This window comes from Zootermopsis nevadensis, unplaced genomic scaffold, assembly GCF_977971745.1.
Source record: "Zootermopsis nevadensis isolate Lab colony 2312 unplaced genomic scaffold, Znev_1.0 Znev_ptg000023l, whole genome shotgun sequence".
In the NCBI taxonomy this organism is placed as follows: domain Eukaryota; kingdom Metazoa; phylum Arthropoda; class Insecta; order Blattodea; family Termopsidae; genus Zootermopsis; species Zootermopsis nevadensis.
This window is the reverse complement of record NW_028259155.1, coordinates 6210280-6232788: the sequence shown is the minus strand read 5'-3', so window position 1 is coordinate 6232788 and position 22509 is coordinate 6210280. Positions and strand designations below refer to the sequence as shown.

The 22509-nt window shown below is 35.9% G+C and overlaps 1 protein-coding gene across 11 annotated transcripts in view; it reads left to right on the top strand.

Annotated features, from left to right (window-relative positions):
• Window positions 1-21427, top strand: part of Ssdp (Sequence-specific single-stranded DNA-binding protein) — a 167003-nt gene extending 145576 nt beyond the window's left edge. For 3 of the 11 annotated variants that reach the window (XM_022073944.2, XM_022073940.2, XM_022073938.2), the window contains 6 exons: window positions 329-394; window positions 1815-1875; window positions 10503-10568; window positions 17521-17591; window positions 17679-17879; window positions 18875-21427. In XM_022073944.2, the coding sequence (XP_021929636.1) occupies window positions 329-394; window positions 1815-1875; window positions 10503-10568; window positions 17521-17591; window positions 17679-17879; window positions 18875-18979 (570 nt within the window). In that variant the 3' untranslated portion in view covers window positions 18980-21427. The remainder of the gene's footprint in view (window positions 1-328; window positions 395-1814; window positions 1876-10502; window positions 10569-17520; window positions 17592-17678; window positions 17880-18874) is intronic. The other 8 variants (XM_022073946.2, XM_022073945.2, XM_022073939.2 and 5 more) reach the window with 7 other exon arrangements.
• The last annotated feature ends 1082 nt before the right edge of the window (window positions 21428-22509 follow it).

Sequence of the window (22509 nt, the reverse complement as noted above, 5' to 3'; positions counted from 1 at the left end):
GTGTAAATTAATCACATATACATTAAGGATTTTTTAAAAGTTATTATTCTATGATTTTTTTAACTTGTGGTTGTATTTTTTATTTTGTACCTTGCTTTATCGGTACACAAACTTATACCATGTAACATGAATAAAGCATTCCAACGTATATACAGTTTGTCCCAGGAAATGTCTACCGAACTTCGGATGGTTATTCGTTGGCTTATTCTGAGTTAAAAATGTTGTATTAACATGGGTTGAAAACCATTTGTAGTTGTCTGATGAATCTGTTATCATTGTCCTCATCTTCCCCACCATCCTTTTCTAACTGCTAGTTTGCTCGTTCCAGCAGAGTGTCCCCGTCAGTGCTGAGACAGTGGACTTGCCCATGCCATGTGCACACACCCATCACTTGGTAGGTAGCTTGTGTTGAGTGATGGAAAGGTTGTTTGTTTGATGTCTGTTCATGAGAAGTGCCTGTGTCGTGCGTGACCAATATACCAAATACAGTTTACAGAGTATGTAAACATTTATTTTGTGTATGGGTTCTGTGATGGGACTGCATGGACAGTGTTTGAAGATCGTAAGTGTCAGTTTCCTAACTCGTGCCATCCAACAGTGCATGTCAGCAGTTGTGAGACGTGGTGTCATGGGCGTACGACAATATGTTGACGACCAAGAAGAGATACAGCGAATGGTCCAGTGTAGCCCAAGAGTAAGTGTTCACTGAACTGTTTGTCAGATGCACATAACTTACATGCAGGTATAACAAAATTTACGTTGGTAAGGTCTGTACCGATACCACTGCCAACATCTGCATGCTCTCCAACTCGGTGAATAAGCAGTTCAAGTACATTTTTGTCATTAGATAAACGTTTTGTGATGAGGTCTGATTTGCACAAGACAGGATAATCAACTGCTGCAATACCCATATATGATCTCTCCAACAATCTGCACCATTCCACTGATCCCATTCCTTCTTTCGGGACATTTGACAGATTACTACTTGCATTTTTCTATGTGGTGAGCTGTCACTTTTGGAAGATGTTCTTTTTCAAGTCAGATTAAACATGGCTGCAACACAACAGGTCCATCTTATTTCATTCTGCAAGTAACGGTACGTGAACCAGTTCTGTGGGCATCAAAATGGTTGTGGATGTCCTCATATTTGGAAACCCTGTTCACCAGTTTTGACACCCTTGATTTCTTCTTGTGAGGTTACAAGGATACATGAAGGACTTTGTATGTTAAGAGAAATCACAGATATGAAACTAACTTTTACAGCACATCATGGATTGTGCTGTTTCCATGCGGAACAATCGTGGAAAGAAACGTGCTGTTTCAAAATAAGCTCACTTGTACATAGTGTAGGTAATTTTGAACAGCAAGCAACTTAAGTATGTACGTTATGTCACAATGTACATTAAATATAAGTAGAATACCATTCCTATGTTGCTATTAATTTCTTTGGTTTAAATAATTTAATTTAGTTTGCAAATTTCTATGAGTTTTCTCACTTTCTATCTGTCAAAACTGTGTAACTGTTTAGATTTTGGTCCATGTTTATATAGCACATTTTATTCAAAATAAGCCAATGAATAACCACCTGAAGCCTAGCAGACCACATCTTGGACACTGCACAGAAAAACTGTTTGCTGATGGCAGAAGCTACCGACAGTTCATTGACGTCACATAATTCTAGTTAATGGTTATCATCGCATTAAACGAATAGCTATCCTGATTGACACATTTAAAGGGGTTTAATGCAAATGAATGAAAACTTCATTCAGTGTTGAAATGCAATTATGTAAAAAATGTATTTTTGTGTTTTCTAGGGTCCTCCAGGTTCTACCGGGCCACCCGGGCCTGGCACACCCATCATGCCCAGCCCACAAGGTGAGCCAGATGTAATGTTCAAGGCAGATGACTCGGAAAGCTCCCATGAAATGTTGCTGTACTGTGAATGAGACAGCCACATTCTAGTGGACTATGACTTTTACCTTATCCAAGGCATAAAGTACCCTGCATGAAATAAATCTACATAACTTTGCTAAGTTTGCTCTTGATGGCTGTCAGACAGTGTTTTCAAAATTGTTGTATTCAAAAGACTAAGCTTTAATTTTTACATTAATATCGGTTGTTTGTGACAACTGTCATTGTAGATTTCAATTATTATGAGTAGTAAAGTAGACAGGTTTTAATAATCAAAGTATGAGTTAATTCATATGCTTGGGCACCTTGTTGGCTTTGTTCTATGTAGTATTATGTAGTTGTTGTAACTTTGTTTATATTTTCAGTACTTTCCTTTCATGCTCTGGATGAGTAAGAAAATTAGGCATGTAGAAAGGTATTAGTGAGGGCCCATTCTGAAAACATAAAGATGAGACTTAGAAGAAATATATTAATTTTAGTATTTTGCATATTTGAATAATCTGTCTGTTTATTTTTCTATTCTAATACTTCCTTTTGTTATAGTTGGTATTTCATAATTTTATGTAACCTTTATCATGGGAACGGTATTTAGATACTCAAACTACCTGAGTGTCAGCTGGAATTTAATTCGGTTATTTAACTTCGTGTTAAAGCAGTGATATTGAGAAAATGTATATATGTGAAACTATTAGTGCTAAAATATTATATTAAAACGTTCCTGAAACAGAATAAGTGGCCCTGTTTTATAGTACTATAATTTAATAGAAGAAAATGAGTTTGTTCAAAACAGGTTATAAATTTCTAAACTGAATTAAATACGGATTGTATAGATCAACATGTACAGTACTTATATTTTAGTAAATGTGTTTCCTATAGGTTGATTTACAGTCTTACGTCTCTATAGGAAATGTGAAAAACACAGGTCTATAGGCAAACCAATTTTCCACTTTGAGCACTGAAATTTTGTAATTATTGTTCTTCACTGCACACTCATGGCACCACCACATGTAGCTTCCTGCAACTCTCCAGTGTTCATTATGTCAAGCTTCAAGATGAATAATTTTGTTGCGTTGTGGGTTTCATTCTCTTCATTTGGTTCAAGGTCAAGGCTCCCTTGCATTCGCTTAAAACAAATGTTGGAACTAAAGGATATTGTCTGTTTCTCTACCACTAGCAGAGTTCATATATTTACCACTGTTGAAGACTACATTATGTATATGGGTTACATTTACAGAGGGTTAAAATCACTAATATCTATTCAGTTAATTAGAGAACATGACAGAAGACAGAGTAATTATTTTCTCGTCGGATGGATCAGATGATATAGAACAGTTGTACAACTCTGATATTTGTGTTGATCTCAGAAGTTGCCTTCTCCTGGTGGTTTATGTGTATTTGTCTTTTGAAATAATTTGTCATGGCATCTCTCACCATAGCATAATGTCACCCCATTTCACTTTTAGTGTTTTATTTGAAGTCTCCTCGCATTCCTTTATGATTCTGTCCTCCAATTTCACAAAAGTTGACGGATCTTGTGTACAGGTTATCAAAAGAATCCAGAAAGGAGAAAAATTTGTCCATCTGATTATTTTAACTGTCGCATGTGTCACTGTCATCTGTGTTGCCAGTCATGTTGCAAATGTGCTTGTTTCCTAGAAATATATAGTTTGAAAATGATTCTCCCTCTAGACAGCACAATACCTTTGTCAACAGCCAGATGTCCAAATGGATTGTAAAATTCGAATAGGTGTCATTAAGTATATCAAAGAGAGATCTTATTTACTGTCAACATCAACAGTTACATCATGTCCATGTAGAGAAGAAAAGATCGTAATCAGTGAAGAATCCACATTCAAATGGCATGCCTCGTGTGTTTTCAGTCCAGTGAAAGTATGTACACCAACAAAAGTCCATGGATTTTGTGGTCTTTATAAAATTCTGTCTCAGCTTCTAGTCACATTATTATTCCACACTGCTGAAACTCACTTTCAGTGTCAGATGAATTTGCTTCACCCCAAATTAGTTTCTGTCCAATTTTTATTATGTTCCTTTATGAAAAGAAGAAAATATTTTATTGAGAAAATTGTAGTTTTCTGCTAGTTCTTACTAGTGTAACTAGAATGCAGATGGTAGGTTCTGGTTATGCCACCTTCCAGATATACTCACCGTCTCATCCTCTACTTCCAGCAGACTTCAGTACTGGATTTGGCAAACCACAGACTACAAACACAAATCCGTGTTGATGGAGATAACTCAGTAGAGTTAATTATGGAATACTTTGCACTGGAATGTTGATAAGAAACAGAACACACTCAAAGCAACCTTCAGGTAGTTCATAAGATACTGGAGTGTCATGTACGAACCTATCTTTAGGTCTTCATTCATATTTGCATGTCATTACTCTGTTTGAGGACACTGGATGCTTCTAATTATCTTGAATGGATGTTAACATTGTTTTGAAATATATGTTACAATCCTTGATTCATTTCTCTTGGTTGTGTATAGGAGTATACCACAATTTAAAATTTATAATGGGTAAAGCCGATTGTGAATGGCTGTTACTAAATTTCGGTTTACATGTACATTTTCTACTAAATGCATTAGTCAAATTTTATTCTAACTCAGACAACTCAAATACTGATAAAGAAGCGTAAAAGGTAATTAAAGCTTGCTGGTTAAAACTACGATGCAGAATTCTTATGCAGCCATATTATAGTCAAGTCAATTCAAGTTGCAATTTTCCTGGAGTATCACTGACCTCAACAGAGAAAGGGGGTTTAAAGATATGTATATTTGTAACATAGCTTCAAAAGTCCTTGACTTTCATTTAAAATTCTCAGGAATCAATCATTTTTGCAGCATTGATCCATCCATCACAGGAAGAAAAATGACTCTTGGTTAACATTTTCTGTCTGTTTCTGTAATAGTGTCAGGTTAATTTCAAGAGCTGTCACAATCTCAGACATATCAAAATTAGGTTTATGTTGACCTTGAAGTTTGGTACTTAAGTTATTTGTGTGGTGTCTGATATTACATTGCAATGCCAAATTCCAAAGCCACTTGTCATCGGTAGGTTCAGTCACAACTTTGTATTTCCCATTCATGATCGTTTCTGTTTCTAACCTCAAAGTTAAATAGTACTTCAACGTTCTCTGCAAATGAGCCATTGGATTGTCGTGTGGTACAAGATATTCCTACTTTTAGCATCAATTTCCAAAAACAAATATTGAAACTGGCAGTCACAGAGTCTGTGAGATGGAATGAAGTTCACAGCTGACACCACAAAGTGGCTGATGGTGTAGTGAAGTTCAATGTGCAATTTGGGATTTTGTTTGTTATTTCTCACATAATTTTACCAGTCAAACCTATTTTCTTTCTATTCATACTTGAAGTCCTAACTGTTGCCACATCTTCTATTTTTCTTTTTGGTCAGCAAAAGTTCCTTCACACACAAAAACAAATCTTCGCCTCTTGTGCCATGCAGCCTTATCACTCTAGCTAGTCGTCGAATCATCTCAAAAGATTTTTATGTCTTAAATAACAATAACTGAGCAGTATTACTTGTGTCATTACTCTCATCCAGTGCTAAATAAAGACTAATTCTTTTGCATTGTTTCTAATTTGATTAAGTAAGTCACTACTATTATCATCAACTCATCATGTCATTGTTCTTCTTCTTCTTCTTCTTCTATGGCTCTCCGGTCCGTATTCGGTCCACGGCCTCCTCAATTCTCCTTTTCCATTCAGTCCTCTGTTAGGTCCGTCTGTCCGAGGCTTTGATTGAGGTTTCGAAACATCTTCCTTTTTACGGTGCAAGGTTGTTAGCCTTGCGACCAACCCCCAACCTGGAGGACCAGGATACCTGTCTCAGTCTGACCTCTCCCCCTCGACCAATCTGGCTAGGGAGGCCCTACCAGTAGCTATGCTACCGCCAGCATAGCTCTTGGGATCACCGAGGTACTCTAGCCCCACCACCATGACAAAGTGCAGGTACCATTAAGTGGGGCATCATGTCATTGTTACACAAGGGAAATTCATGGTATTAAGACAGATTCCCTTTCTGGACAGATCTCATGTGCTGTGTGTCACAAACATTTTTTGTATGCATTCGCTATTGGAAAGAGATTTTGACTTCTTTAATCAGCAAGTAAGTTGCCCACAGTGTATGAGAAGAACTATCAGTGTATTGTTTTCTGAAGGCATTCTGTTTTGACTGAAGCCCTATTTTAAAGCCACCACTTTTGCTCATCTTAGAGTACTGACACAGTTTTTGTACTATCCTCGGTGCTTTGAATTGTGGTGCCTAGTGAGGTTATGTTATTTCAAAACAGTAATACTTCTGCTTCATTACAAATTGAAGATAAATCTTTTCCATTCATGGAACCACAAAAATATTTGTCTGTCTTCTCTTGAAATGTTCTACATTCAGAGTCCACTTCATGCTTTTTTGAAGGTGCTTTTATTTAACCTTTAAAGACTGAAAGGGATGTACATGTCCTGTTACAACATGACATGACTATTGAAATATGTATAGTTCTCTCCAAGTAGCATTCTCTGTTTCTTATACCACAAAATGTCAAAGATCGGACAGATATATCTAAAAACACTTCAGATAGGTCTCAGCGTTTCTCAGCATCCCTTCATAATACACACTCAATATTTTCCATCAGTTAAAAATTATTAGGAAAATAATGACATTTGTGTTGCATGTACTGTTGGTGAACAGTCCTCAGAAATGCAGTTTCGTGTGGTACACCCTGAAGCAGGGTGAAACACATAACCTTACTTTGTTATTCAAACAACTGAATTTGTCCTGACTTCTTTTGTTTTTAATGGAACAAGTGCACGGTCAGGTAATTTGAGTGGTGGAAGTGGTTGATATATCCCATGGGGTGGTCTGTGGTCGAGGTACTCGTATTTTGTATTAGTTCTTAACCAAGGCAAATCTGACATTTCAATGAGACAATTTTGAACCACCAGAAGTGAGGAGAATAATACTGTTCAGAATTGAAAGTTCTGGAAGGTACAGAAACAATTTCCTTCTTGTCTGTTTCCATGTGCATTTGCTAACTGAATAATTTTTTTCGCATACTAACCACAGAAATTACCTTCTGTAGGATGTTGGCGTGTATTTGTCAAAAAGTTTACGTTTTATGTTCCCATGCTATTGTGGTCACCCTTCACCATATTTTTTATGTCACCCTGTTTCAGTCTGAGGTCCCCCCCAAATACTATTCATTCCCTTTTGATTTGATCTGGCAGGACCGCAGCAATTAATGGTCTTCATATGTAAATAATCATCTTAGCTAGGAGGATAGAAAAAACAGTTTATGTACCAAACCTTGTTGTAAATCTCATCATAGTTGCATGTGTTGTGGACACTGGCAGTTGAATGTTTCTTGTCTTTGTGCGCATATCCTTTTGATCCACACAACTTTTAGGTTTTGTGTTTCTTTGGTACACACTGTTTAAAGATGACCCTACCTTCGTCAAAACACAGATGGCTTCACTGACAGCTAAATGTTTAGTTGGTTTGTAGTATTTAGCATATACATTATCGAGCTTATCAAAAATAGTTCTCATTTTTATGATCTCTCATAATTTACATCTGTTTTGTTAGGATGATTTTTGTTGTCTCTAAAATGTGTAAATATCATTATACACAGTAATCCGTCTTGAATTCGTTGTGTTTCTGTAAAAGGCCATAAAGAGCTGTTCTACTGAGGAGCAGTAATCTTTGATGTGTCCGAGTACTAGTGGTAATATATGTTTTTATCTCTTCCACAAGCAGTTGCATAATTTCAAGAAAAATTGCATGAAAATGATTGTTGTTGAAGAGTCTTCGTTTGTGTTTGGTGGATAAGTTTCTCTCACCCCACTGTGACTCCCTGTAAACACGTGTTTCATAGACGCAGGAGGTCACAGTTGTGTACTTACGGTTCAATGCGCGTAGCATGTGTTCTGTTCTGTTGCCTCTTCATTGTTACTTTGAGGAAGAGAAATGCCACCTTCAAATATGTGGGCACCAGAATTAGAGCATAAAATCAATTCTTATGCTGTCTTTTCATCTTGAGGTCTCCTCTTTGAAATCATCCTTGGATCTTGCACTCAGAAGGAATATAATAAATTGGATCTCAGACATTGGCATTTTAAAATTTGTCGTTTATAATCTCATGAAATGCTTCAATTGTGCACACCCAAGAAATTAAAAAAAAAGAGTTATTATTGCCTCCTGTATATTGAATTGGGAATGAAAAAATTAAAATAAATTGTTGAATAGAAGGTAGTATTGCAGTGAAATTTTAATACAGAAAACTTGCATAATTACCACCTATTTAAGCAGCATAAAGCTAAATCCCAAACATGAAAAGTTTAGCCAAATTTTATATAATTATAGATAACCCAGAGCAACTAATATTGGAAAATTGTACTCGCTATTTGTGCCTAGAACACTACATGCCAAAGGGCAGAACTCTTGAAAATATTTGTTTGAAGTGAACTATCGTAATTCTATTCAAAAGCAAACTGAAGTAAATTTAATCATGTTGGCGGTGCATACTGAGTAAACCTTGACATCTACTACAGTCAGAATTAAACTTTACTAGATGCATATATACACTGTGTAACAAATGCTACATAAATATGTCATTGACGTGGGCACAATACAACTCCAAATATCGGAAACATAGTTGATCTTGCATTTGTTCTGGTGGAAACTTTGAAAATTGTATTAAGTACTGAAATCCTGTTGATGAATTTATAAGTGACTTAAACTGTGTTGTACATGCAGAATAATTAATAACATTTATTGATTATTTGAAGTTACATGGTCCTTTGTGGCAACTTACAATTATCTTCTGGAAATACTGATTGGTCTTACTCAGTCACCTGCTTTTAGTGACTATTGTTTATGCCACAGTACTACCAAATAATGAACCACAAAATTAAAGGAATACCATGTTATCTAGTTTAAGGGCCTGGGGTGTTTGCCCTAGGAAGGGTCCTAGTTGTGAGTTGCTTAGAAGGTGTCAAGCCGTTTAAGGGGCCACATTAATAATAGGCTGTGTGGGTTTCCCATCAGCCTTATCTCCGTACTCCTCACTGCTCTCAAACTACAGATACGAATGAAGTTTTGTTTATTTTTACATATTTTAGTATTCATTCTGGCTTACATTCGGATTCCGCTGTCTAGAACTTTAATGGTTAACGATGTCATGACCACATTGTTGAAAGTTTACAATTTATTTGTAATTACAACCTTTATAGGGTTGATAGTGATAATTAGATCACAGTTGGAAAGCATAGCAAAATGCTGTACGGAGCCGTGAAAAAAATTACAAAGTCATAGTTTCTATAAATCAGTTCAAATGAACATTTAGCTGAAATGTACAGTGTGATGCATGGATGATAAAGGTTAATAATTGGCTGTAGAAACATTTTTGTCATTTATATTTTGAAAGGAGTGGTGCAGTTGTAATTTATCTAATTCTGTACATTGAAAATTGCATGCATTCATAATGAAGAAATTTTAATTATAATTATCTTTGTGGAGAGTTTTAAGGTCTGGATTGTTTTGATATGTGTTGACATCATTCTTGAACGTGTTGACATAATGGATTTTTGCAGAATTATTGGGAACTCAAAGTTAAATACTGTAGTGTAATAATAACTCTTTTAATGTCTTTTATTTAAGTTTCTCTTTGGTACTAGCATGCTTTCTGTCACATTTATTGGTTGCACATTATTTGTTTAATATAACTTTTTTAACAATAAGCAGGGGTGTTATGGCTTTTGTATTGTCAGTGAGTGGTTGCTTTTAAATATGTCATCTGTTGAAAATATTAAAAAGGTCATGAGTGACAGCTGCCAAGAACAATTTTAAAAGAGGTACAGGCAACTCTCGGTTTACGAACATTTGCTACAACGAACGTCACAATTCATTCAAAATTTCTTAAAGTCGCCAATAGATAGATTTCCTTATAAAACGAAATGACAGACGTATAGTGAATATAATCGTATGATTTAAGTAAATAAACTTTTAAAAAATGTATTTTTTACAATAATTATCAGAAAATTATTATATGATAATTAGTACATGGTTTTAATGCTTTAAAATGGCTGCTAACGTATACGATACGTATCGTAAAAGCTCAGGAATGCAAGATACACATAATGAACGAAACCTTGTAATGAACAACGTCTTGGAACGGAACTCGTTCGTAAACCGAGAGTTGCCTGTATAGGATTGCATAAATAATTCCTCTTTTCCTAACGTGTGAAGTTTTTTCCAGATTTTGAACATACGGCTGCTTGTACATTATTGTAATATTCTTAATATAACATGCATTTTAAACTATGAGAAAATTTGTTAATAGTTGTAAAATAATTAGTGTATATGAAATTTCATCAAATGGCAGCTGATCAGCAATGACTCTTTGACATGCCTGTTACTGTTTTATTCTGCTTTTCTTTCTTTGCATGAATTGTTATTTTGATTCTTTAGATAGAACAGCTCTTTTATTTAAGGCTACATTCATGTGTACAGTTTGTACGATAAAAGAAGAAGCACTGATTGTATACTTTGTTTCTAGGTTCTGTGGGTCCCTATTCCCCTGCTAGCCACCGAATGCCCACTCCCAGTCCTGTGACAAGACAAGGTGAATACTGATTATGTAGGATACAACTCACAACCTGCCCATTTCCATGATTTCCATTCTGTCGATCTGTCTTTGGTCCTGTTATTGATTTGAAACATAGTATAATAACACAAAATGTTAGGTTAGGTTATTAATAATTATTTTTGTTAGTGTAAAGAAATGAACATTAAGGCAAAGCACAACTTAAAGAAATGGTATTTTGGCCAATAAGAAAGGTCTTGTATTTGCAGTATGTACTGTGTTTTTCAGTATTTTCTCCCCATTGTGTAATGCAGTAAAAACAGATAAATTGTTTGCTGTAAATTATATCTTTGAAGCCTTGCCAAGATGGTCATAAATGAGTACCGAATGCAACACTGAAACTTCCGGTGTTGTATGGTACATAGATAAAACTTTTGAGTAGTAGGCATTTGAGAGATATTATACCCACCATAACATTTGTTAAAAAGCCCTACATTAAAAGTAAATTAAGCTTCTGAATTTTTGTAGATTTCATAGATCATTCATGAATGTGGTCAATTACGATTGTTAAAAGAACTATAATTCAATGACAGCATGCTAGGTCATAAGACACTGTCAGATATAAATCTGCATTTTTTATAATGTAAATAATAAAATTTTGAACTTTTGAATTAATATATGACAGAAATTCTAGTTTCATGGATGTAACTATGGAGAAAAACATGTCAGAAAATGTTTCTGAAAATAAACTGCAGCAGTTATTATTAAAGTGAATGCCAGATTTGAATTCACCAAGTTAAAGCAAACCTTTTATGAGTATTGGTTTAAAAAAAATGTTCAAAATAAATTGTCAAAGTAAATATTGCACGAAAAATATATATCTATTACCGATTTCAGTCACTCTTAAATTAAGGCAATCTACAGCTGTGACAATTAATATATTTTCTATGCAATACAGGTTTATAACAGAAAATTTAGCTGGTTTTGCTTCTCACTCTATATGTGGTTCGGGCTTCCATTTGTTGCACCAGTAACTGTGACATATTTGTCTCTTGTCTTCCCTTTGCTTTGTTTATTTTCATGGGATATTATTTTTATATTTGTATGATACATTTTCCGCTTGCTTCTGTGGCAGTGTTATAAGATGCTTAATACTGCAAATTACGTACAAAAATAGTGCACCTACAGTTCAAAAAGATATTTCATTTTAAATGAAACATGACGCATTCACTTGTGCTGTCATGTCAGTGCTTGTGTGTTGCTGAGTGTTAGCTGGTAAAGAAAGATTTGTGTTTTCAGTGCTAGAAAATCATGTTTGTAATAAAGTCTTCTTCACTGTCTTATAACTTCACAGAAATTGGGGCAGTCTGTAATTTAAAATTGGGGTGATTAAGAACTATATCTTGTCTACATATCAGAGGCCTACTGATGGGAATTATTACTACGTGATTTTCTGTGACCCATTTCTAAACAGCTTTGTTATATCTTTAAATATTCAATGTGAACTTGCTTCTTGTGTCTTTCATACCCTGTTTCATTACTTCACCCTTTTGTAACCTCTTAGAGGATTCTCTGCAGAGAAAATTATCTTTGCTTTTCAGCTCCGTGCTTCATGATAGATATTTATATTGGTACTGCCTTCAATTTGTATGCAGAAACTAAAGGTTTCCTCATTTTTTATAACCACCGATTGATTTAACCTTGTGAGTCTTAGTTACCGAAAATGAATTAGTCTTGAGTGAATCTCTTACATTGTTCTTATGGAATATGTTGCATTAAAGTTAATTTTATTTCATTGGTTGAGTTCATATAATACAGGGAGTTCTTAGATGAGAGCACGTAACTTGGAAATCCAAGAGAAAATTTAATGTGGAATAAGAAATTTACATCTGAAAACACTTCATAAAAAGTTATAGTTAGCAAAGGAAGGGTAAACCCTGACTTTATTTTGTTATTTGTTAGTAAAAACTGCGAACTTTTATCAAATTCTAAAACTGAAAACTACTTGCAAATTACAAAATTAAAAGAAAACCACGGCAGTGTTGTAAAAGAAAATGCAGTTAATTGCATTTGTTAAAGATGTTCAAAATTTCATCCACCTGCTTGTATTCATCTCTCATATCCGATTAATATGGAAGCAATAACTCGTAATTCTTTCCCGTTTTGCCTCATTTGATTGTGTGCATCTTCAATCCTGTTGATCGGTTCTTGCCTTCTTCAGACTGGCCTTGCAAACTCTTCATCTTTTAACTTCCCCCCAACAATAATGTTACGATGTTTGATTAAGGGCTATTCATCCATTTCACCTTGCAAGATAATGAACATTTAACCATTACTAAACATTTCTTCTATAATGTGCTGGTTACCTGCCCATTTGTAACCAATGGTTGTGTTTTATGCTTAACAGAACATCTTTCAAGACTCCTACCAAATCATTCTCTAAATAACTTGGAAAGGACCCCAGATTTAACTAATTTGTTAGAAAATGTGGTCTAACAAGGTCATTAATTATGCCAAACACTTACTGTTAACTTGTGCTGGTAGTGTGGTATTTGAATAGTATAGGAATTAATGGCTGTCCAGTGACGTGTGTTATGGAAATTGATTATGCTGGTGCAAGTGAATAATGCCTCATCTGTCCACAAAATATTTTCTAAAAAACTGAGGCTTATCTGCAATAGAGTTAAGAAATCAGTGACAAAACCATATTCATTTTTCCCAATCAGGGGGTAACAAATCGTGGCCTGGTGTTAATTGATATGAATGAATATCTCTGGTTTGAATGAATTGTTCTGAATATGGTTACCTGTAGAAATTTAAATCTTCTTGAAATTCTGTGTGAACTAGTACATGGGTTTGGTTGTCGTGATTCCTATCATATCCCGAAGTTATGTTGTCTTATCTGGGAACATTTTTTGTATTTAATCATAATATATATCTCGATGTGAGATTTAATATTGTGTTTATTGTGGAGAACAGTTTTGGTTGTGGAGTAGTTAAACATGATTGGAAGCTGAGAGAAATAAATTAGCAGTGGTTAGAATGATTAATTTGTTAGACATATTAAAAATCTAAATTTCATTAAATTTGTTACAAATCCAAGAAATCTATTTCTGATCATTCAACTGAAGGTTTCATTTTACTTATTTTTTTAATAAATTAATTACAGATATTTATAATAAGGAAATGAATTAGGATTTAAGAATGTTTTGTAAATTTGATACTTCTGACATGTTGACATTTATTTTATTAGTCAAAACGGAAGTACATTTGCATGTTCCACTATTTAGTAGGGCAAGAAGATTAGGAAAAGACAGCAAGTCTGTCAGTGGACCCTGGTACTGAATTTGATGATGTTTTATGCCTGCAGTTAGCGTTAATATTTTCAATCATTTGAAAATTGCAACCTTTAAAACAGAGAACTGTGTGTGTTACTTTTAGTGAAATTGAGTAATGTACTTTATGGTAGAAAGAGGCTTTTATTCATAAGAAAGAAAGTGGATGGTTCCGTAGAATGCATACTTTATAAGGCCTTTAGAGAATTAGTTAACAAACTCTGGAAGAAGTGCAGTGCTGGAGTGCATGTGTTCCATGATTTTGAAGTAACAATGGCAGTTCATGCCTTTTTAGTTTTCTGGGATGTTTTTTTATAGCTCGAGATGTTGCTATCACCTACAAAATCCTAGGATTAAAAGTTTGGCACAGCAATCTAACCAAAATACAATTTTAAAATAGTTACATGCAACTATTTGATGATTTTAATCCAAACTTTATAGGATTTGAGGTTTTCATGGCAGTGAATCTGAACATGGCTGTCTTTTCAGTTGTTGCGCTGTATAGTCTGGTAGAAGTTTACCGACGTCTCAGAGATCCTTGTTGCCTCGGCCATCAGGGTGATCCAATGATGGAGGCAGCAAGGTCCTGTGAAACGTCGGTATACATCTACCAGACTATACAGCGCAATAACCCAGAAGACAGCCATCTTCATGATCCAAACTGTCTTTTGCTGTGGAGGGGGTTTGGGAAATCCAATTTTCAGTCATTGTGTGCTGATATCCAAAGTATGAATGGTTTCTGTAACTTCTTTCAGAGTATCTTGAAAATCGCTCACCTCACTGGCAAAAGAGCTGTGGTTCCATGTATGAAAAGATTGAGTGATTAACTATATTTAGCGCAGAATAGTAGGTTCCCATTAATGAGTATTGTGTGAATGTAAGAGAACTATAAAACACATTTGAAAAGTACTGTCAACACCTTGAATCCTGTAAGTGTTATACAGTGTACCCTGACATAAAGAATTTAATTCATTATGAATCAGTAAGGATCAGTTTGAAGGGAAAGAACAAAGTTTTACTATAAAATTGGGCATGAAAAATATTGATTTTATCTAGTAAATATATATGATGAAGAAACATATGCATATAAAATTTTGATTTGTAAAATTAAGATACTATTTGTCAGATGGGTGTAGATAGTAGGATAATAACAAAAACGATCTTTGAGAAATGACGTACAAACATGGAAACTGAATCAAACTAGCTCAGGATAAATTCCGACGCAATGAACCGCCAGGAATGTTAAAAGTTTGGAATTGGCCTGCTGATTGGCTTTTAACTTTTTAAGCAACAGTCTGTACCAAGGAGTTTGAAGGTTGGTTGGATTGTTGGTGGATATGATCGTCAGTTGGTTAGTTTGTTAAAAATATTTTTTTCATATAAAAGAAAATTTTAGTTACAGAGTAACGAAAATTTGACTGCAATTGTTTCAAACTACTTTGAGTGACCAGTGTTTTATTTAATAGTACTTATCTGCTACTGGGGGTATACAAAATTATTCTAGTGAAAGTAAGAATGAAATAAGGAGTGGCAAGAGGAATTTTATGATCATGGCTACACCAGCCAGATGATCTGATCAGACAACAGATAAGATAATTTACGTGCTGACCACAAACCTAACTGCGGTGCATGAAACATACATCTCCAGTGTTGAATAGGATTGTGATTGTAGGCTTACATTTTATGTTATTGCTTTCAGTTTAAAGTTTAAATACTTACTTGGTCGTAACTATGTGTACTACTTGAAGTAGAGGTTTCGTCTACAACGTGGGCCAATCGGGGATGAGAAATAAGAACAGAATAAGTTCTCAGCCAATAGGGAGTCTTCAAGCAGGCATGGTGGGGGGGAGTTGCTGAGTAGAAGAAAGTTACCTTCTTCAGGGTTTGTCTTTGTGTAGCAAAGGTGTTGGTAGCGTTGAGAGTGGCAAGAAAAAATAAGAGGTTATGTTTTTAATATTTTGAATGAACTGTTTTGTTACAACATAGTTTCTTCATCATGGTCAGATTGATTTTTAAACATTCTGTGTTTGATTGCCACATAATATTTCAAATTTTTATGAAATTTTGTGGTCATCCCCGATTAGAAGCTGTTCATACTGCGTGTAATTGAAAGTCATTTTATTTGAATGACTGAGAATTTTTTATTTCCTGGAGTATCTGCCTAATTTGAAAATGTCTCATATGAATATCAGATTCAAATAGAATAACCTCTACACATTTTCTGTGTGAGCGTTCTGTAAGCTGAATACAGATTTATATAAACCTAAAAACATGCATATTCCAACACTTGTTTCATAGGATGTATCCCAACTTTCATGCATAGATCTGGTGTGTATGTTATTTATTATAACAGTTCATTACTGCCACATGAGGTCTAGCTTCCGATATCTTGATACTGACATTTCTTTCTCATAAATTAAAAATTCATAAAGCTCAGAGATAAGTCTAACAGCTTGTTTTTGCTGTAGCATAGTAATATGTGATTGATGCCTGCATAATAAGCAAGGGTTGGTTATTCATTTTTACATAAACACAAATTTTGTTGGCCTATGTTATTAAATTTGCTTCGTCCCACAATCATTACTGTTATATGTAAAACAGAAGAAATCATAGACTTTGTACTCACTGTGAATTGACAGTGGATCAGGACTGAGAAGCTAGTAGTGTTGTGTGTACTCAATGTCAATAACCTTACTAAAATTTGAAAAAAATGTGGAAGAAGTTATTTAAAAAAACCCTGGTAACTTATAGAATAGATGAACGACCATAAATATTTTATTACGTATGTGTACTTTACATAAAAATACTGTAGACACTAATGCAGTAGTGGAATTTTTATTTCTGCACAAACAGTTGACACCTGCTTAAAGTTGGAAGTTTCAAGCTGTGAAATATATATGAATCCCTAAATTCAGAAAGGGTATAACTCCAAAATTCAAAACTTTTCAGGAAACATAAAAAACTGTCTATGATCAGTACAACTGAAGATAGAGACTTGAACTTTGGAATAGAGTTAGTTGCAATCAATTTACATCTTTGTGCCAAATTCCAGATTTTTTGATTACATAGTTTAAGCTCCACATGGGCCAATATTTGTTGGAGTTATGCCCTTTCTGCAATTAACGGTGTTTTAAAGGGTAAATTGGTGAAAAACAAAGGAACACTCACTGATACATAATGGAAATTTATTTTTTTAAAATAGAAATACAAACATAGAATACTTCAAAACATAGAAATACAAATTGTAGAAGAAATGACGTTTTTGTATTGATTTTTCTTTAATTAAATTGAATTTATTTTGTGAGTAATAATAATTTCAGTAGTAATCATCATCATCATCTTTGGTTTCCTCACAGAAGGGCCAAGACAATTTCATTGTTTCTGCAATTAACAATAAGTTTCAGAGCGTTGTTTGACTGGTTCCTATCAGTGCAGATATACCATTCATGCACCAGGTGGTGTATTAGGCTTCAAGATACGAAAACAGCAAAAAAAGTTAAATTTGGGGGGGGGGGGAAATTGGAGTTATACCATTCTGCAATTAGGGATTCATATATAAAAAGGCATAGTCGATAGTCGTGCTGAGATATACGGACACTAGTGTACATGCACGCTGAGAGGTCGTGCCGACACTGAATGTTCGATTTTTGTTGCAGACTCCTCAAATTCTGGCGGTGAAAATATGTACACAATGATGAAATCTGTGCCTGGAGGAAACATGCCAGGGGTAAGTGCTGTTCTAATACGACATATTGCTTATAAATATACGTTAGCAGGTATTCTCGTTAGTAACTGGTATTTGTCATGGGCACAGGATTTTCCAATGGGTGGTGGGCCAGAGGGTGGACCCATGGGACCTATGGGGCCCAGCACCATGGGCCCAGTGATGAATGGAGATGGTCTTGATGGGATGAAGAACTCTCCAGCCAACGGTGGGCCTGGTACTCCACGGGAAGACAGCGGGAGTGGGATGGGAGACTACAACTTAGGGGGCTTTGGGGGACCTGGGGAAAATGTGAGTATGAGTGCTGGCAGCTATTTCTCGGAGACATAGTTCGACCCTGATCTTACCCGATCCGACATTTGTGCACGGTCTAGGCTTAAATGAGCCTTCTCTCGAGGGATCCGTCCATCCTCAGCCGGCCACAACCACATGGAATTTATCTTTTATTATGTTTATTTTGTAAATGAAATGTAGCACATTTCTAAGGATGTGGGCTGGGTACTTAAAATGTATGCACCAACTGTAAAAAGATTATTGAATTTTAGTTTAGATGTTGGTGGTGAGCCTTGGTGTTAGGTGCCAGCATTTACATCATTTTTCTGCCATGACAGACTATGAAAATTATAAGCAATGCACAAGTGTGAAAGTTGAGTCATTTGGAATGTAGAATTAGGAAAATGAATTTGCATGTGTATGTAGGCAGAGTGTTTACAAGTCAACTGCAGCATTATTGTGTTGGCATATTTAATTGATTTCTCAAAACTAGAATTTTAGTTGGTTGGGTGCTGCATTGCTAGAACTGAGGGTTCTTTACAGTATTTGTGTAAGCAGGGAGTAGGGAGGATGCTTTACTCTGGTGTGGTCCATTCGTCAGGGTTGTGTTCTGATCTCAGCATAAGGGCGGGGAGCAGAGCTTGCAACCATGGCGAGTCTGGGTGCACCTTTTGAAAATGTAGTTGTGAGGAAATCTTGTAAAGTGTTTGGAAAGGTATTAAAGTTGATTTGAATGCTCAGAATGCCTCGTGTTAATGCGCTTGCCCCTCCCTACTGCCTTCGTCTCATGATTAACATGTCCGCCCGCCAAACTCACACGATGCCGTGATGACGGAAGGGTGTGTTGCATGAACCAAATTTCTTGAAATTATTTTCAAATAAATTTTCTTTCGGGTATCAAAATTGATAGAGCCTTTCATTTACAAAGAGGAGAGGATGAAGGGGGAGTGAGAGCAAGATTCTGTAGATGTCATGAAGTTTGGACTGTGCAGTGAACCCTTTCTTCCTTGCAGGACCAAACTGAATCAGCCGCCATTCTGAAAATTAAGGAAAGCATGCAGGAAGAAGCGAAGAGGTTTGAAAAAGACTCCGACCATCCGGATTATTTCATGCAATAACACCCCGTCCCTGGCCCATCCCCCTCCCCTCCCGGGCTCCTGTCCACTCGCAGGCGGCCCTTCCCCCCTCCAGTCCCGGGACCTGGAAACAGACGCAGAATCAGATTGTTGTAAAATCAGATTGCAGTCTACACACTTACTGCTAAAGGATGGATAAGTCTGGAGGCAGTGGTAATGTAGGAAAATGGAATTTCTTGCTCCCTCTTAGGACATTTGAGAGGTTATGTTTTAGTTTTGAAATATTGGTTTGGTGTTTCTTGAAAAGGTCCGGTTGTTGCTGAACATGTTCCTATTTTCCGCGAGAAGGAGAGACTAGCAATCTGATTCCTTAAGGTATTCTTCAAGTGTCAATGACAGAGCAGATAAAAGTGATTCAGTGACAGTGCAATTTGATTTGATTTAGAAGCACGACTGAAGCAGTATGTATCACGAAGAGACGAGCAAAGGACTTTGATATGAATCAACTTATCAAACAAACCAAGGAGCTTACTTGCCCATGTGAAGGAATTACATACAAAGTTGTGTCCTGTAGTGGTAGCTCCACTCGTGCCCCGTCTTATCCGCTTTTAACCGTATAAAACTGATGTATCTCTCAAAGTAAGAACTCTTATGCCAGGGTTCATCAGATATACATCATTTTTTATATAATTTATATGCAAACAAAATGTCCTGTTTAAAATTGGTATTTCTATCAGTTAAGGAACATGCCATCTCTTTAAATTTTAGGATTATTTAAACGACCATGTTCTGAAACTGTTGTGTACATTTTGTGCCACTTGTATGTGTACCTTTTGGTGTAATATTGCCCCATCTCTATCATTCATCTCTTTGGCTACCCAGGGCATTCATTACCTTAGTTTAGGATATTCAAATGAAGGCAGGGATATGACCCTAGAATCTCTTGGGAGGGGCATAGTATCAGGTCTCGTGCTGCCATGTCCATTTTGATTGATGTTTCTGGTTCTTGTCCAGTACAGAGGCCCTTAATTTTCTTCCATCTTTAGGAAACAGCATCTTGATTTCAAACACTGCGGTGCAGTTGGGTTTGTTTGTTGGCTGCAAATAATGCCGAGTTCTGTAATTAAGTTAATCAAATTTGGGTGGAATCGATTTGTGAACATGTGGAACACAGTCCTGTGTTCGGGTAGAAACAAACTGAATCTCTGAGCAGATTAATTGTGGCATCTGCTGGCGTTTAGAACCGGTAAAGTCTGTGGGGAGGTCACCCTGCCATGCTGTTTGTGAAGTAAAGATGGGAATGCTTCCTACATGGGACAGTTTCTCGGTCTTTTCCTGATATGAAAGGAGTCTCTTAATTTATAGTTTTTTTCAGAATGTTGGCATTGGAAACCTTCCCGTCTTTACATTGTGACAGCCGCCATGTTACTTGCTGTTTGACACAAGTATGAAGTAACTTGAGAGTGTACATACCCTTGGATGTAAATTGTGTCAGAGGCCCATGTTCGGTCCGAAGTCACACATTGTAAATATATTTAGTTTTTCTGTAGAAGTGTGTACAAGTTAGCCAGCCCAGTGTTTTGATAGGAGGGATGTTTACAGCCTGGATGAGATAGTAATAATAGTCTGATAGAACTACAAAACTGGTCTTGCCGTATCGAAACTCAGCGACATAAGCAGGAACATCTGATACACAATCAGCAACCTTACTCAAGTCTTATTTTCATGTGGTATATGACCTTGATAACTCAAGCACTACTCCAGCAACCACTGTGTCCTCCAGGCAAGCCTTATTTATTTCCAGTCTTATCTTTCCACTAGCCTAAAATGGGTATTTATGAAACAGAAACTCGTCTGAGCTATTGGGGTACCGTCTAGTATTTCATCTTCTTCCTTTAATTGTTCATTTCTGAGATCTTTCATTTATTAATTTCTTTCGTCTTTGTGTTAATGATGTTGACTTTCTCTGCAAATGTCGAATGACCTCTGCAAACAGTAAACGCCCAACTCTAAAATCAACGAACATCAGAATTTTGGCAGTCATTAATTTTTGTAATTCATCTTAACAATTATATCCCCTTCGAGTCCCAGTTTTCTAGCAACGGCCAGTTAAGAGTTTACTGGGAAATGTGCCCAAAAATTCCAGAATTGCAAATAGCTTCTCAGAACATTGGTAGGGATTACTGATGAAGCAGATGTATATACATTTTATTGTCATTTTTGTAATTCTGTATGTTCATGACATCCAAACAAATCAATTTGCAAAACAAAGACTTTTCCAGTGCTATCGTATCTACTTTTCTGAAACATGGACTACATTCTTTTATTACTTATATCCTATGTCAAATCTCCAGAGGAAAAAAGAAATACAAACTCGTCCCATTTTGTTGGTGGAGTAGACCTAGACTAACAGTGTAAGTACCGTAGTCACATAGAAGAGTATTATTATAATTATGTGTAGCAATTTTGAGTAAAAACAAGGCTGGTGCATGTGCTCTCTTTACTTACCCTTCCCCTTAAAAATTCCTTTCAATTTCTCACCGACCTACAAATTCTGATAATGCTACGGAAGTTAAAAACTGATAAAATACGATGTATCATCTTTTTAATGTCAAAACATAATGACTTGAAATTCATTTTGAAGTCTTGATTTGGTCATGTATATGCAGTCAAACTCGGTTATAGCGAGATCCAAGGGACCGAGGAAAATTGCTCGTTATAACCGTTACTCGTTATAGCCGTTATTGTAGCTATATGTTACTTTTTCTGTTACTAACTACTAATATTACACATACACACACATAAGGAAAAGGGATAAAAACACCAATGAATAAATACAGATTATGATTACGCTAGGCAGCGGTGTAGCGGAATCATTCTGCCTTCCTCCGCCGTGGTTAACCATTTAGATCGCTATACATTTGCCATTACCTGAGAGCCCCCGTAGGCCCTCGGCACTCCGCCACGCACGGTCGAGCCACACTATAAATGTTGACTGCAAATGTCATTAAAAGGGTTAGAATTTGATATCGGCAGGGATGTGGAAAGAGATAAGGGGGAAAATTTTATAAATGGGCAAAGTAATAACAGATCTTCGTCCCTCATACGGTAGTTCAGCCACTGCTTAAACATCTGCTTGTTGTATAAGTGAAGCTCTGAATTACCATGATAGCTTTAACCGTGAAATGTTGTTCATAAAATACATAATTGCTAACCAACTCTTCTCTGCTTGCAGTAGGCGATATCTCGTTATAAACGAGTTTGACTGTATTTTCAAAACTTGGAATACAGTAGCTACACTGCACAAGACAAACATCGTCACAATTGGCTTGCTTAATTGCTTCTAGCAGCAACCTGGATACTTCTGAAATAATGTCCTTATTTATCAGAATGCTGAAGATATAATTTAAACATCAAGTGATGCGTGAAGATGGCAGTGCTATAATTTTCCAAAACGTTCCCATCTCTTGCTTGCATTGTGTCATAAACTGATACATATTGTTTATACTGATTACCCTTCAGTTTTAAAAAAAATGAATATGAATATCATGGAACCATGTTTTTATGTACAT